Consider the following 17,201-nt stretch of genomic DNA (forward strand, 5'->3'; position numbering starts at 1 on the left):
AAGAGACTTTGCACCGACCTTTGAGAAATCTCCGAGCATCCTTAAACAAACCTATCCATAATTGTAGCACATTATACATATTTTGGGGCTTTTCTGATGTATTGATCATAGTATTTTTTTTTAGGCAATTGGGGTTAAGTGACTTGCCCAGGGTTACACAGCTAGTAAGTGTCTGAGGCTAGATTTGAACTCAGGTCCTCCTGACTTCAGGACTGGTGTGCTATCCAATACACCACCTAGCTGCCCCTCCTCTTTTAATTATTTCCTATTAATCCTGTATATAGCTTACTTTGTATATATTTGTTTGCATGTTGTCTCCTCAATTAGACTGGCTATTTAGGTTTAGGTTAGTTTAGATTAGATTGTCCCTTGAGGGAAGGGGCTGTCTCTAGTTCTTTTTTGGTATCCCCAGTGCTTAGCTGAGTGTTTGGCACACAGTAGGCACTTATTAATGCTTGTTGATTGATTGATTGACTATCCAGTTTTCTAGACTCTAAACCACATTTTGCTCAAAATTCCAAAAAGGCACCTATGATCATATTGTGTTTTATGAGCTAACCTCAAATATGAGGGTATACTTATATATTTATATATGTTTGTTTTTATGCAACCATGTTACTCCATATGTGAAAAAAGCACACCTTCTATAAATTCAAGATTTTGCTTATCTTCCAATAGGTTGGTTTGATCTACTGTTTCACCAAGGTCTTTTCCCTGTCTTGACTTCAAGTACAGAACAAACTGAAATACCTAGGTTAGGGGCAATGAAAGAAGGAGAGGCAGTGGAAATAATTAAGGAAATAGTTAAAAAAAAAACAACAACACTTTTCAGCTTCACCCTCCTTGGTAACAGGAAGGTTCATCATAGCCAACCCTGGGATAAGAGGCAGAGATAAGAAAAATTTCTCAGTTCCTTCCACCTGACTCCCCGACTTTGTCTTGATGACGCCTGGGTCAGGTAGAATTCAAGCAACCAAACTTGTTAGTATAGTTGTTTTTGTTGCCATTGCTCTTGATAAATCCAAAATTCAGGATCCCCAGTGGAACTAAAAGCTCTGAGTTCTGTATGCTTTTCCAACTTTGCATGACCAGGAAGCAAGAGAGGTTTGAGACTAACCAGGAATTTGGTCCCTCATGCCAAATGAGAAAGAGTAAAGGGAGGGCAGAACATTATCATTTCTGAGACCAGGGAAGAAGCAGTTGCTAAATGCTTTGGGTTCACTGCCAAGCAAAGCAAGGGACATAAGCTGGAGAAAAGTGAAAGGAATGTTCTCCTGCTTCTGGTCAACAGGACTGCTAACACGGGGCAGTTAGGTGGTGCATTGGATAGAGCACTGGTCCTGGAGTCAGGAGGACCTGAGTTCAAATCTGGTCCAGACACTTGATACATACTAGCTGTGTGACCCTGGGCAAATCATTTAACCCCAATTGCCTAAAAACAAAACAAAAACAGGACTACTAACACCCTGAAGAGAGAGATAAAACACTCAATTGCTGATAGCTGAGAAGAGGGCAACATTTGAAAAATCCGTGCACTGCTCTGGTCTATTTGTTCTTGACTGAGATTATATCCCATTTATCTATTATTGCCTTCCTAGTGAGTGACATCTTACTCCTCTTCTGCCTTGAAGTGGATCTAGAACCCCGATAAGATGTTCTCCAAACAAGGGATGTGTAATCAGCATTACTTCTTGAAAAAAAGGATACTGCATGTTTTTCCATCTTTGTACACAATCATATGTTCTCTCTCATACCCACAATAGTTTGGGGACAAGAAAACTGGGATGGCATAGTTGTACATCAAATAATATACCTTAAAATCTACACCTAACATGATTCTATCATGGCAGGGAAAAAATAAGCCAGCACCCTGAAGAGAGTTAAATTAAATTAAGTTAAATAGAATAAACAAAAGTCCTACAATCTTAAAGTCAAAACTAAAATTTTTACTTGAAATATTCACAAACACACAATTACACATTATGTGATTCAGTTTTACCTCTCTCAATATCATCCATAGGAGACTCTGGAGACATTTTTTCTTTTGGTGGAGAATGTTTCACATTGTTTGATGTTTTAACTGCATTTCTCATTTGTTGTTGCTGCTGTTCAAGTCGAGACTGAATTTTACTGCTTCCTTCAGCTCTGCAAGTATATGAAAGTTCCCAAAAGGTAAACATTAACAATTCCAATGTAATATGACTCTTATGATGTTAATATAACTATGTTCTTCCCCTTAGAGGTTTTGAATATTGCATTCAAATTAGGCATTAAAAGTAATAATTAAAATTATAAAAATAAAAGACAAAGAATGCTCTGTCAAAATTCCTATTAAAATTAAGCTCCTTAGGTATTTGAGTATCTAGAAGTCTAGGGAAGAGAGAGAAATACTAAATTGAGGGAGGGGGAGAGAACCTACCCCTAAAAGAAAAAGCATTTACTAAGCACCTACTATATGCCAAGCACTGTGCTAAGCACTTTGCCAAATATTACCTCATTTGACCCTCACAACAACCCTGTGAGTTAAGTGTTATTATTATCCCCATTTTATAGTTAAGGAATCTGAGTAAGACAGAGGTTAAATTATTTGCCCAGAGTCACACAGCTAGTAAGTGTCTGAAGTCAGATGTGAACTCAGATCTTCCTGTCTAATGAGATAATATTTGTAAAGTGCTTAGCACATTACCTGGCACATAGGTGCTATATAAATGGTTATTTTCTTCCCCTTCTTTTCCCTGCTTCCTGATTACAGATCCAGCATCCTGTCCACAGTATCACCTAGTTGCCAGCATCTTCCTTATAGGAAGATGACCTTGTGAACTTCAGAGCATCAAAGGATTTGGACATTCTAAGCCTAGCAGTATCACTGGTATAATGGAGGTTGATTGCAGTGACTTTCCTGGGAGCCAAGGACAAATTACACACACTAAGGAAAGGCAGCTTCAAGACTAAAAGGAGCCTGGCAGAAAGCTCCATCATGCCTAAGAGGAGTTTCAAATGTGCCTTCCCTCTGATGATTATCTCCAATTTATCCTTTACGTGTCTTGGCTATAAATAGTTGTTTTCACATTGTCTCCTCCCTTAGACCATGAGCTCCTTGAAAGTAGGGTCTTTTGCCTTTCTATGAATTCTCCACACACTACCTGGCACACAGTAGGAGCTTAACAAATGCTGAGTGACTCCATGAAGGGGAGAAAAAGAATTCTAGTAACCAGGAGCTGTTAGTCATCCCTTTGTCACATGTTCCCTATGTGACAGAGGCCACTTTCCTCTGGACTCTGTGAATGAGTGTTGTGAATGGAATGTGGCAGGGCATGACCTCGTGAGCTTAAAAAGATTGCAAGAGTCACTGGAGGTGCAGAAATTGGAGTCCATACCGGAAAACGCTGGCAGCTGAGCCCATGCTCCTGCAAAGGTCCTGAGGAGCTACCTGCTTGACCTAACCCAGCAACAGATCAACCAGGAAGTTTCAGTGCTTTACCCTACTAGGAACAAAGCAAATCTGCCCATCAGCTTTGCTGAATTATCAGATGAACTTGGTGGGGTCAGATGCTTCATAGTAACCATGTATCTGAGCCCACTCTCTTCACTCTGACCAAGGTGGGAAAGGGAAGAATAGCTCTGGTTCAAGACGATGCTATATGTTCTCAGTAAATATACCTTTGTAAAGTCTAATTGATATCAATTGGTTAAATGATATTGGGGCAAAAATCACTAGGGATTGATACTTGGGGGAACACACTGCAACAGGGTTTTGAGCTGAGAGCTTTCTTTCTAACAGAAGAACCTCACAGTGGTACCCATAGGACCTGGAGAACCCTGAGGAAAGAGAGGTAGCCAGCCACACTTTAGGAACCTGACCTGCTAATATTAAGTCCAGAGACTATCCTGGTTACACCTATTTATGATATTTCTCCTGATAGAATGAAAGCTCTTGGATGGCAGAAATTGTTTCATATTTTGTCTTTGCACCTGTAGCATCTTGCACAGTGCCTTACACGTAGTAGGCACGTAATAAATTCTTATTGACTGACTGAAAGAAAATTCAGCTGTTTGTTGATCTTCCATCCAGATCTTTAAGTGAATCCATATCTTTGGTGTATCAACAAAAGTGGTTAACAGAATCTGTTAATAGAAAGATTTTTAAAGACTGATAAAAGAGTTAACCTTGACTCTTTCCTTCCCCCAACTTACTAAATCTAGTCAGTCACTAATTTTTTCCATTGCAGTATTATCCCCCACACATTCATTCTTTTTCATTTCCATTGCTAATACTCTAATATAGCCTTTCATCACCTTGAAGCTAGGTGGTCCAGTAGTGAGAGGCCTGGGCTTCAAGCCAGGAAGACCTAAATTCAAATCCAGCCTCAGACACTTACTAGCTGTGTGACCTTGGGCAAATCATTTAACTTCTGTGTTCCTCAGTTTTCTCATCTGTAAAATGGGAACAATAATAATAGCACCTATATTGTTGTGAGGATCAAATAAATATTTTGTTTGTTTGTTGTTTTTTTTTTGTTTGTTTGGGTTTTTTTGCAAATGAGATAATATTTATAAAGCACTTAGTGACTGGCACTGTCAGAAGAACAGGAACAAAGCTCAACCCAAGTGCTACTTCCTACATGGGGTCTTTCCTATTATGCCCCCACATTCTCTCCCATCCATTTTTATTTACTTCTGTATATACATGTTGTTTTCTGAATTGAATATAGCAAGTACTATATAACTGTTAACTATAAATTGTTATCATAACTTGATAACTGCCATAATTTCTTATCCAGTTTCCCTCCCACAATCTAACTTACAAGCTATCAACTGATTAATCATTTCTAGCATATTGCTTTTGAACGTATTACTCTATTCAAAAAGATTTACTAGCTCTTACTGAAGATGCTAAGCTAATAATTTTAGAGCTGGAAGGGAACTAAGATGCCAACTAGTCCAACCTCCTCATTTTGTAGATAAGGAAATAGGGCCAGGGAGGTTAAGCAGCTGGCCCAAAGCTATACAGATAGTAAGTGGCAGAGCTGGGATTCAAACCTAGGGTCTCAAACACTTTGACACATACTAGCTGTGTAACCTTGGGCAAGTCACTTAACCCCGACTGTCTCACCAAAAAAAAACAAAAACAAAAACAAAAACAAACCTAGGGTCTCTGATGTCAAATCCAGAAATCTTTCATGCTCCTTCATCATGCTCCTCACTACCTACAGGATCAAATCCAAACTCCTTAGAGCAGCATTCAAGGGACTCCACAAAATGTTCTCTTGCTGAATGGAAGAAATATCCCAAAGAGAAAACACAGAAGAAAGACTGGAGAAATCACTCCCTTCACCCCTCATATCCCATCAGTTACACCACCCTTCCTCTCCACTCACATATCCACCAGCCTAGTTCATGTCCTCATTATCTCTTCCCTGGACCATTTCAATAGCCTCCAAATTGCTCTCCTTGCCTCAAATCACTTCCCTCTCTAGTCTTTTCCACACAGTTAACAAATGGATATTTATAAAGCATGGATCTGATCCATCTACTTCCCTGTTCAATAAGTTCCAAAGGATTCTAATTGCCTCAAGGACAAAATATAAACTCCTTTACAGTCTGGTTGTAGCCTACCTTTCCAGACTTATTATTCATTATTCCTCTTCATATACGTGCCCATGCTGGACAACATGCTGTCTCTCATACGACCTTCCATCTCTCATTTCTATGTTTTTGGTACAGCCTATTCCCCATGCCTGGAATGCACTCCCTCCTTGATTTTTTGCCTCTTTGAATTCTGGTTTTCTTCAAAGCTCAGCTCAGATGCTACTTCCTACATGCAATTTTTACTATTACACCCCCAGTTGCTTGTGACTCTCCCCTCTAAAAAAAGTAACTTTTTATTTATCTGGAATTTTTACTCACTTCTGTATGTACATGTTGTTTCTGAAATTGAATGTAAGTTACTTGAGAACAGACAGTTTTTGTTTTCATGTTTCTAAAGCACAGTGCCTGGCACACAGTAGGCATTTAATAAATGCTTGTTGATTGAACCACATTTAATAAATGCTTATTGAATAAATGATTGAATCTAAACTAGTCAAGAGGTTCATTGCATCACAGAATTTGGAGTTCTAATGTATCTTAGAGAGGATATAGTACAACACCTGAAACATACAGATCAAGGAAACTAAAGGTTAAAAGAACTGCCAAAGGTTGCAAGGTAACTGATTTTCCGATTTGGAATCCAAATGCTGTTCCTCTGACTCAGAATTATCTATTCTTTACTATGAAGAGTGCGACACTAATGAGGAAGAGAAAAAAAACAGGCATGAGATTTCCAGGAGAAAGGGGATCTAGATCTCTTAAAATGGAAGTAGTTTCCTATTTTCATAAGAGTCTAAAAAGATGTCAGCAGTAAATATATCAATTTTGGGATAGAGATAGAAGATGCAGTGTGGTGTCTGACAACTCCCTAATAAAACGTACGAAAGTGGCTGTATGTCAACCTGACACGACCAATTAAGCACTATAGTGTCTTCCTTGGAAAAGGACAAACTCAATGACAACTACTACACTACCACAACTACTATTACAGTTCATGGAGAAATGATTGATTCTACATGAAGGAATCTGGAAAGCATCTCTAAATGTTATGAAATGCTGAGGAAGAAACAGAAGAAACTGAGGCATAAGTAGTGTTTTCATTATTACTAGTGTTTGAATATAAGGACTTTACTAGAGGAAGACAAATATGGGAAGAGTTGGCTAAGAAGATTATGTCAGCATGGGACTTGGCTTTTTGGACAATGAATTAATATAATAGATTCTAGGATGAGGATGGAATCCATCCAATGAGGATAGAAAAGAATGTCCAAGTGTCCAACAAGATGCTGATCTAATGAAGAGGGCTTTAAACTGGAAATAGAAAAAAAAATAAAACAAAAACAAATAAACAAAAAACTATTGCCCAGATATAAACTATTAAGCTAGATACCATAAAGAAGGAGTTCTTAACTTTTTTTGTGTGTCATAAACCCCTTTGCCAGTCTAGTGAAGCCCTTCTCAGAATGTTTTAAAATTTATAAAATTTTATAAAATTGGGGAGAAAAGAAAACTAACAGAAGCCCAGTGACTCATAGGAGTCAACTAGGGTGAGGGGCAGAAACCATATTTGTGGCCTCAGATATCTCTGTGCTAATGCACCGAATATGGGTATCCAGGTTCATCACAACTGCTGTGGAACTTACAAGCTTTCACAAAAGAGAGAGGCTATAAATGCTATAAAAGTATAAGTCTTTATTCTAAGACATATCCTAAAGCACACAAGAAAAGGCATTAGGCCTAACTTGAAACACTCAGTGACTGGGGCACAGGACAGTAGAGACAACTGAAAAGGGATTTAGAGTCAAGGAGATATCTAGATCGCAGTAACCCAAGGGGGTAAGGATGTAACTGAGTCTCAGATGATGTGAGGAAGGATACAACTGGATCCAGGGTTGGATATGATGATCTTTAGACTACAGCAGGAGAACATATGGGGTCAATAATGATTCTACCAAGCTCTCATCACTCCTAGTTCAATATGGGGATACATGGGCTTCCTTCTCCATGCCACAGCAGCTCTTATGAACAAAGGCCATGGATTTTTAGTGGTAAAAAGATTACAGTGGGTGTGTCTGATTGGTTTCTCAACTCTAATGTCACAGGCAGAGAGATGCTAAAGTGATACAGCATGAAGTCACAGAGCTTGGAAGCTCTGTGGAACTAGCATGGAACTTCCATTCTTCAATATTGCAGGATTCCAGAAAAGGTGATAGAGGAGGGGTGCCAGTCAAGAAGAAGGAGTGGAGTGTAAAGCAGAGTCAACCTATCACAGAAGAAGGGAGTCTTCCTCTTCTTCCATCAAAAAATATAACTAAGGCATTTTTTAGACTACAAAATGCATAAGAAAGTCAACTGGAAATCTTAATGTAAGGAATTAAATATGGCCTCATAAGTTGGTAGGATGCAACTCATGACAGGATAGGGTATGCCTTTAAATAGAATAGAATAGGATGATAATGGGAAGATTTATCTTGTTGAAAATAAAGATATTAAGTAAAAGGGACAGAGGAGTAGTGGCATCATATATCAAGAAGACATATTCATGTATGGAAATTCACAAACCTGAGCAAGTGCAAAAGGAAGGAGACGGAAGTGATATCGTGATGAGAATATACTACAGATAGAACAGTCAAATGGAGGAAATATGAGATTTTTATAAAGTTTTTTATTAATGCTGTTTTTTTAAATAACACCTCAGTTTTCATTCCAATCATGTACTGTCCCCCTGCCCCCAACACACATACACCCTAGAACCTTCCCTTGTAACAAAGAAATACATTTAAGTAAGATGAAATATTTTGGTCATGTCTGACAATATATGCCTCATTATGCACCTAGTCCACTACCTCTTTGCCAGAAACATGCTTCACTGGTCAGTTCTCTGAAATCTTGACTGGACCCTGTATTGATATTGTGGTCATTGTGTAAACTGTCCTCTTGGCTCTGCATGCTTCTGATGAGTGAGGTTTTTAAAGAAACTAATCTGGCTAGAAGGAACTCACTGACAAACTAAGATTCTTAAAAGTTACAAAAGATAAAAAGGCAAGTAAATGAGTACAGATACAAAAGACTGGTAGAGTCCTCTAACAATAATGTTAGGAAGACTCAAATCCAGAATGAATTGAGACTTGGGAAAAATGCTAAGAACAGAAAAATGGTGATTGATACACATACATGCACAGATGGATGGATAGATGAATGGACAGATGGATGAAGGTAAAGGCCAAAAGGAGGACAGAGAAAGGATTGTTGCTTGGGATAGAAAGAATGATAACACAGAGAAAGTAGAAATACAAATTCCTATTTTGCTTCTGTTTTCTCTTCCAGGGAAAACAATCTTTAGAAAAAGAAGGATAAAAGATAGTTATTAGGGAGTTTAAACTTAAGTGAAGTTATTGTAAAAAAGACACCAATGGATACCAAAAAACAAACTCTCAAATGAGTGGGTCAAAATAAATCATAGACACCATTAAAGTTATATTAAAGAGATTTATAGGTGATATAATATACCAAGATATATGGGAGAGTAATAATTCACATTTACATAACAATTTAAAGTTTTGCATGCAGCTAAAGAAATCTTAGAGGCACCTTTATATCTCTAGACATGGAGATAAAAATTAGAAAACTAATCAATGATCCAAAAAGAAGCACCAAAGAGGAAATCTTAAAACCAAAATTAAGAGATGCTGAACAGAAAATTTAACAAACACACAATAAACAAAACAAGATTTTGGGAGGGAAAAATTAATAGAGGGTGGAGCTAAGACAGCAGAGTAGGAGAAAGCAGTGCAGTGCGCTATGTTCCACAAACTTCTTGAAACAGATCTAGAAAATACAACAAATGAAACAACAGCAACAACAACAGCCTGAAATGTGGGTTGGTTTTTCTATTAAAAACACCTCAAGGAATACCTCTATACTCTCCATCTACATAGGATGAAGGGTTTAGTATAAGAATGGAAGAAATGCTTAAAAGGGAAAATGAAAAGGGAAAGAAATGTCATGAAGAAGGAAAGTAAGAAAAAAGATGACTATACCTTTGGAGCGGTGAAATATAAGGATTTTTCCCACAGAGAGAAAACAGGTATAGCAGGGTCTGCTAACTTTTGAAATGGTAATTTCTGCTCCATGTAATGATGAGAATCCACAACAAATTCCACGTGTCAGTGAGTCAGTCAATAAGTGTTTGTTAGGTGCCCACTTTGTGTCAAACACTGTCCCAAGCACGGTAGATGCAAAGAAAGGCAAATGCCATTCCCTACTTTCAGGGAGGTCACAGTCTAATGTAGAAGTCATTTGATAATAATCAGAGGTCACTTATATTTATCAGTAACACGACAAAGCACCAATCAAGCCTAACGACTGTTACCACTTCTGGTGATTCACAAAAGGAAAAAGGATCACCCAGAATGAATCTAGAATACATTGCTAAGGTTCATGAAGTCCTAAACAAGAAACTAAAGACATTACTGTCATAGATGGTGATTGCATCATTACTGTTAAATCAAAGTAAAGGCGTCAGAAGAAAAAAAATAGTTTGGAGAAGTAAACAACAGTTGAGAAGATGGTATCTAAGAATGCAATTTAGATTTATGTTCCATGGCTTAAGATATTGGAATAATGGGTTCTTTGCCAGAGATGGAGCACATTAAACAAGGGCACGTAAAAACATTTTTATGGAAGCAACAACAAACCCTGAATACTCTGCAATCATAATCATCAAATTTGGCCCCAGAGATAAGAAAATGTACCTTCCACCTTGCTTTTGGGAGGAAAGGGGACATGGAGAATACAAGTGTGAAATATTGTATGCTAACTGTCAGAATCAGCCTCAGTTGATAGATTGGTTAGTTTTGTTGAAATGTCTTTTTTTCTTCCTATCCAGGTCTATCCTTAAGGAATTAAGTAGCTGGGCTCCTAGTCTTCCTCTCCACCATAATCCCAGTCTTTACACAAAAGGTCTTTAATTTGGGATGCAAGGGTATTTAAAGGGGCATTAACACATAACTTAATGCCCCTTTAAATACCCTTGCATCCCAAATTAAACAACATCAAATCCCATCTATCTTCACTCCACTTCAAACACACAGAGAAGGTGTGTTTAAAATTAAAGAATTCTGAAGTTCATCTATCTAACTATAATCTCCGGACATTCTTATCTCTTCCTGTGGTGCCTCACACCTCCTAAATTCATTTTTTTGTTTTCACCATGACCATGTTCCTCTATCTCTGAGTATTCTCTGAGACCATCACTTCTACTGGCTTCACTTTTCTCCCTTCCTAATTTTAACCCATTAACCAGTTCAACACTACCCTGTCCTCTCCAAACCCTTGCCCCCTTATCTTATCTTCATGCATACTCTACCAAACTCCAGTTCTTTGTTACTCCAACCCTTCCACTACTATGGGTCCTACTCACATGCTGCTGAACAATGTTAAAGAAAAAAGCAGTGAAAGTCACCAACTGACTGGGCCCATTATAAATTCACATCATCTAATCTCAGCTAGGACCTCACTATAGTAAAGCAATTCTTTTTACTAATTTACCTAATTCATTCTCTACCCCACTCCCCAGAGCAGTTGTTCCAAACCCTTACTTTTCTTTTCTTTTCAAGACGCCCATATTACCCTCCCCTACAACTGAAGACCTTTCCTTACTGAGAAAATCAAGGCTATCTACCATGATCTACCTCTTTTTCCATTCTCCATATGCCACTCACCTATCCATCCCTCACCCTTGTCCCAGACATTATCACTCATTCTCTCCTCATTTATTCTGGTTTCTGATGAAGAGATAAACCTTCTCTTCTACAAGGCCAATCTCTCTACCCTTGATTCTATTCCTTCCCATTTCCTCAGGTAGATTTTCCCTACAGTCATCACCCCTACATCACTCTCTCATATTCAAGTTCTTTCTCTTCAGTGACTCCTTCCTTAATAGCTACAAGTATTCCCAGGACTCTCTCATCCTTAAAAGACAAAACAAAACAAAAAAACTCTCAATAACTCTACTATCCCCTCTATCTCCCTTCTCACTCTCTAGTTTAAAATTTTAGAAAGAGCTTTCTACACTTGTCTCTACTTCTTTTCTTTTCCCTTCTCAACCTTTCTCAGTTCTAACATTCTATGGTTCTAGTATACTACAGAAAAAATGATATAAAATAAATAGAAAAAAAAGTTTTGTAGAGCTCCTTATATTCAGTAATAATAGAGGTAGTTAAGTAGAGCAGTGAATAAAGTGCTAAACCTGGGGTCAGGAAGATCTGAGTTCATATCTGGCCTCATATACTTAAGTTAAATTGCCCTGGGCAGGTCTCATTTAATTTCTGTCTGCCTCAGTTTCCTCAAATGTAAAATGTGGATAAGAATGGCACCTACCTTCCAGTGAGGATTAAATGAGATAATATTTGTAAAGCAGTGCCTAACATGTAGTACAGTAACATACCAGACATACAGTAGATGCTTAATAAATGCTTCTTTCTTTCCTATATCTCATTAGTTCTACATAATAGTCCTATGAGAGAGGCATGGTTATTTTAAGAGTTGAGTAAACTGAGGCTGAGAAAAGTTAAGTCACCTGCCCAGGGTCACAGTAATATCTGAGGTAGGATTTGAGTTTTCCTAAATCCTAGTACAGCACTCTATCCATTATACCACGTTGTCTTTCTTCACATAAATATGTAATTTATTGGCATATAAATGACTCAGATAGCATGAATGAGTTCAGAGAAACTGGAGATTTCTGTAGGCTGAAAACACTTCATGGTATAAGAAAGACTTGAGTGTACAGGGAGTGAGTATTAACTAAAAGAGTTAAGCACTAAGTCTTGGGTAATGTCTACATTTAGCAGACAAGATGAAAAAGAAGACCCATCGGAGGAGACAGTGAAAGAATAGTCAATGAGCTAGGAGGAGAGCTAAGGTAATGTGGGTTTATAGAAGACAAAGGAGAAGGAAGTTTCCAGACAAAATGGGTAGCTAACAATCTCGAATGCTACAGAGAGCTCAAAGAGGATGAGGACTGAGAAAAAAAGCTGTTGAATTGATTTGGGGATTTGGGAGTCTTAAACTTCGAGAATGTCATTTGAGGGGAGTGGAAAAAGAAGTCAGTTTGCCAAGGCTGTAGGCAAATCATCAGATTTGGAGTCAGAGTAATTGAGTTTGAAATTCTCGCTATTACTTACTAGGGGTGCAACCTTGGGTTAAGTCAGTTCAGTTCTCCTGGCCCTAGTTTTTCAGCTGCAAAATGAGGAGGTTAGACTAGATGAGCTCTAAGATACCTTCTAACTCTAAATCTATGATTTTAAGACCAAAAGCAGTACTATATAGTGGTTAGAACACTGGACTTATAGTCAGAGGACACGAGTTGAAATCCTGCCTTACACACCAAGTCAGTTAATCTCTTTAGGCCTCAGTTGCCTCATATGTAAAATGAGACTTGACTTGAATATCACAAAAGTCCCTTTCAAATCTAAATCTATGATCTATGGTTCCTTGCAATTTGGCTTCAACCTCATCACTCACATCACTGAAATTGCTCTCTAAAGTTACCGAATATCTCTTGATTGACAAAGTGGTTGGACTCTCCTCAATCCTTATTCATTATGGCCACTTGCAACATTTGACATTGCTACCATATTCTCCACCTAGATACTTTCCCTTCTCTATTTTTGGATCTCGATCTCTCTCTCTCTCTCTCTCTCCCTCCCTCCCTCCCCCCTTTTTAGTATCTTTTGCTTATTCATTAACAATGCCACACTTTCTAGGTGTTCTCATAAAGCTCTCTCCTGGCCCCCTCTTCTATTTCTAGCTTCTTTCAGCAACCTCAACAGTTCCCATAGACTCAATTATTTCTCTATGAAGATAAATCCAGCCTTAGCCCTTATCCTGAGTTCTCTCCCAGTGTCACTGTTTATTGGATATTTTGAATTGGATAGTCATCTCAAGCTTAACATGACCAAGACAGAATTCACTATGGTTCCCCTAAAATCCACCCTCTTCCAACTAAATGTGGATATTGCTCAAGACTTAATCCTTAATTCTTTTCACTATATATTCACTCCCTGTAAACTCAAGTCTTTCTTCCAAATTTCCCTATTTCTTGATACTTCTAAGCACCTATGTTTGCTATCTCGGAGTCATCTTTTACTCCTCACTCTCCATTATCAAATTAGTTGCCAAATTCTTCTCAATATTACTTTCACACTGTCTTTCACATCTCTCTCCATTAAATGTCTCTGATTTTAGTTTAGGCCCTGATCACCTCCTAAAGCACAGATTTGACCATGTAAGTAACTCCCAGGCTCATTAAGTTCCAGTGGCTCCCTATTGCCTCTACGAGTGAATAAAAACATCTCCAAAGCCTTCACTTTCTAGCTCCAGCCTACATTTCCAGACCTATATTATAATTTCTCTTTACATTTTATGTTCTAAACAAATTGGCTTATTTCTTATTCTTCACATGTGACATTTCATCTCTCATCTCTGTACCTGTGTCTAAAATATACTTCCTCCTCACTTCTGTCACTTAGAATGCCTAGCCTCCTTCAACACCCAGCTCAAATGCTACATTTTATGAGGCCTTTCCCGATCTTTCACCCCTCCTTCCTCCCCTGTCCCCCTCAGCAGCTAATCCTTTTCCCCTACCTCCAAGTTACCATAAAGACTTTTTGTATCTACTCCTATGTATACATGTTATCTCTCTGTATGGTAGACAAACACTTTGAAGCAAGGGCCATTCTGTTTTTATCTTTGTCTTTGTATCCCTAGAAATAAATAATATTTGATAAATGTTTCTACATTGATAGATTGTTAATGGATAGTGTGGCTATAAGTTAAACTTTACTTGACATTTTGATACATTTCAGTTGACTAATGAGACATTTTCAGCGAGGGTGGGAGGTGAAAAGAACTAAATGAAATAAAAATGAAGTTCTAGGTGGATATTCAGAAGAATCATAAAGGTGTGACAAGATTTTCTGGGGCTCTATTGATCTCAAAGAATACAGCAACCCACCCAATTGATCACACAGGCCTAACTGTTAAACCCACTGTTTAACAATGGGTTTCCATCTGTTAAACAGAAGGAAGCACAAAATTCAGGTGGCATATCCTCAATTGGACCCCAGTCTTCCAGGAAGGGTTTGGAAAGACTCAAAGAAACAGTAAAGAGAGAAGCGTAAAGGTCCACCACAGAAATATAATCAGACATACAATGATGAAAAGAACTGGAGGAAAAGTGTGAGGAGATGTGCCTTCTCCTTCCCCACTCTGCCTGATACTCAACTACTTCAGTAAAAGATTAAGACACATCAAAAAATCAACTACTACAGAAATTCAGTCATTTTTTTTTACTTAATCCAAAGAGCACTGAAGACACCTTACTCATTTTAAGGTGAAATAATTAAAACATTCAATTTCTTCCACAGTCACTAATGCTTTTTACTCTCTCATGAAAAGATATCACAAAACTGAAAAATCATTTCAGCTTTACAAATGGTTTGCAACTTAAGGTCAGTAAGAAATGACTCCTAGGCCAGACATCAGAATTATGTAGAAGAGACCATAAAACTAGAAAGCATGCCAAGACATGCTTTTGGGGTGTCTCTGCTTGGCTCTAGGCTCATATATATAAGGGTTGTACCTTGCTCTCTCTTTTGGGGTCTTCTATTATACTTCAGTGTTTTGATGGATCCAAGGTCAGATTGGATCTGTTTTAATTGCTGTGTCTTCTCATCTTTATCCTTTCTTATAATTTAGTGTGTTGAATTAGACTGTTGTTCTATGTAGTTGATGGTCTGACCAGCCATAGATAATTAATCTGATATGGATTTTCCTCATCAATGACTCATATTTCCTGTCAATGTATATAGTCAATTTCATTTTTGGTGATGTTATTCAATCCTCACTATCTCCATCTTCTTACTCTTCTCTTAAAGAAAGGGTTCATGACGTACATGTTATTGTTTGTCCTTCACCCTCTAAGAGGACCATGACATCAGGGAGGACGTACACGTATAATTTTGAGTAATCCATTAGCTCTTATGTTTTTAATACCAAATCATTTTTTCACTTTTTTTTTTTTTTGCCATCCTACTCTTTGTTCACCTTCACTTTAAAGTTAACAGGTGTTGAGGTATGCATTAATTTGATTTGGAGAAGGTGAAATTTGTCATAGAATTTTTCCTATTCTGTGACACCTGTCAGTACATAAACTGCAATTATCTTCATGGCAAACTTTATTGTGGTCGCCATAAGCATGAGATGACCAAACATCCCACAAAAAAACTGAATTTAGAAAGAACAAAGGATGAAAACGACATCCAAATTAGAGCCTGGAAATAATCCTTCCATTTCATTGCAACATCCTTATGTGCTCTGGTTTAATTTATAGCAAGAATGTCAGTATTGATATGGTTCCTACTCTCCAGTAATATTTCAAATCTTTTGTTGTTGTTTAGTCATTTCAGTCATATCTGACTCTTCATGGCCCCTTTTGGGGTTTTCTTGGCAAAGATAATGGAATGGTATGGTATTTCCTTCTCCAGCTCATTTTACAGAAGAGGAAACTGAGACAAAGAGGGCTAAGTGACTTGCCCAGGGTCACACAGTTAGTGAGTGTCTAAGTCCAGATTTAAACTCAGGTTTTCCAAACTCCAGACCTGGCATTCTATCCACTGTACCACCTAGCTGCCCCAATATTTCAACTTACTGTTTACAAATAGTGATATTAATTAACAAATTGATTACATATTCACAAGAAAGAGCTAATCACTTATGTGGGGAGTCATTTCTGAATCAGCTGTCTGCATACAGTCAGATTGCTCACTAGTTAAAGCAAAGATTGACATGAACACCAAACCTGAAGAAGAGAGAAATATGAGAAGGTAAGTTGCAGTTAGGAAAGGGAATGGGGAAAAAAAAGGAAACAGGATGACAAAAGGAAACAGGATGTATGGCTCACAATCTTCACAATGGGAAGATCACTGATCTACTAGGGTACTAAAAAAATATTCTTGAATTATGGAACAGAAGGAACTCTGGGCCATGAAAGGTAAACTTTGGCAGATCCCACCAAGGTAGAAAAATTTCAAGTATAGGCCACAATCTAAGGAAGACTTATTTGTTGTCTAAGCAGAAACCCAGAAAAATTTGGAAGAACTCATCACCATTTTGATCACAGGATGAGAAATTAATTAGCAACAACAATTCTTGATGCCCATCTTCTAAGTTATAGCTGGGCTAAGATTTGCATCAATAGAGGGAGTGATCAATCCAATAAAATTACTGACTCCTGAGGCATTGATTAATCATTATATGTATTGATCCTATGTACTAGATCCATCCTTCACATTAAAGCTTTGCTCTTGTGCTTTTACCATGACCTATAATAAATCCTGTATTCTCGATGGCTATGCCAGCAGAGGATAAGTTCAGAAAAGTCTTAGCAAACTATTAAGCATTTGAATATGGACTGTGTGCTTTTTATTCAATGTCCAGACTATAAATTTAGAAAGTCAAATCACCAGAGGGAAGGAGTCTAAGTGATAAATTTTCTGGTCTTATAACTACCAGCTCAGTTGAGTACTTGGTGATGGAATGAATGCAAA

General features: G+C 37.8%; 1 protein-coding gene across 1 annotated transcript in view; it reads right to left on the reverse strand.

Annotated features, from left to right (window-relative positions):
- The window catches only part of EAF2 (ELL associated factor 2), a 57,112-nt gene that overhangs the window by 24,928 nt on the left and 14,983 nt on the right, over positions 1 to 17,201 (reverse strand). The window contains exon 4 of the mRNA XM_027845205.1: positions 2,000 to 2,145. Coding sequence (XP_027701006.1) covers positions 2,000 to 2,145 — 146 coding nt within the window. The remainder of the gene's footprint in view (positions 1 to 1,999; positions 2,146 to 17,201) is intronic.

Source organism: Vombatus ursinus, unplaced genomic scaffold (assembly GCF_900497805.2).
Source record: "Vombatus ursinus unplaced genomic scaffold, bare-nosed wombat genome assembly UNPS02014959.1, whole genome shotgun sequence".
Classification (NCBI taxonomy): domain Eukaryota; kingdom Metazoa; phylum Chordata; class Mammalia; order Diprotodontia; family Vombatidae; genus Vombatus; species Vombatus ursinus.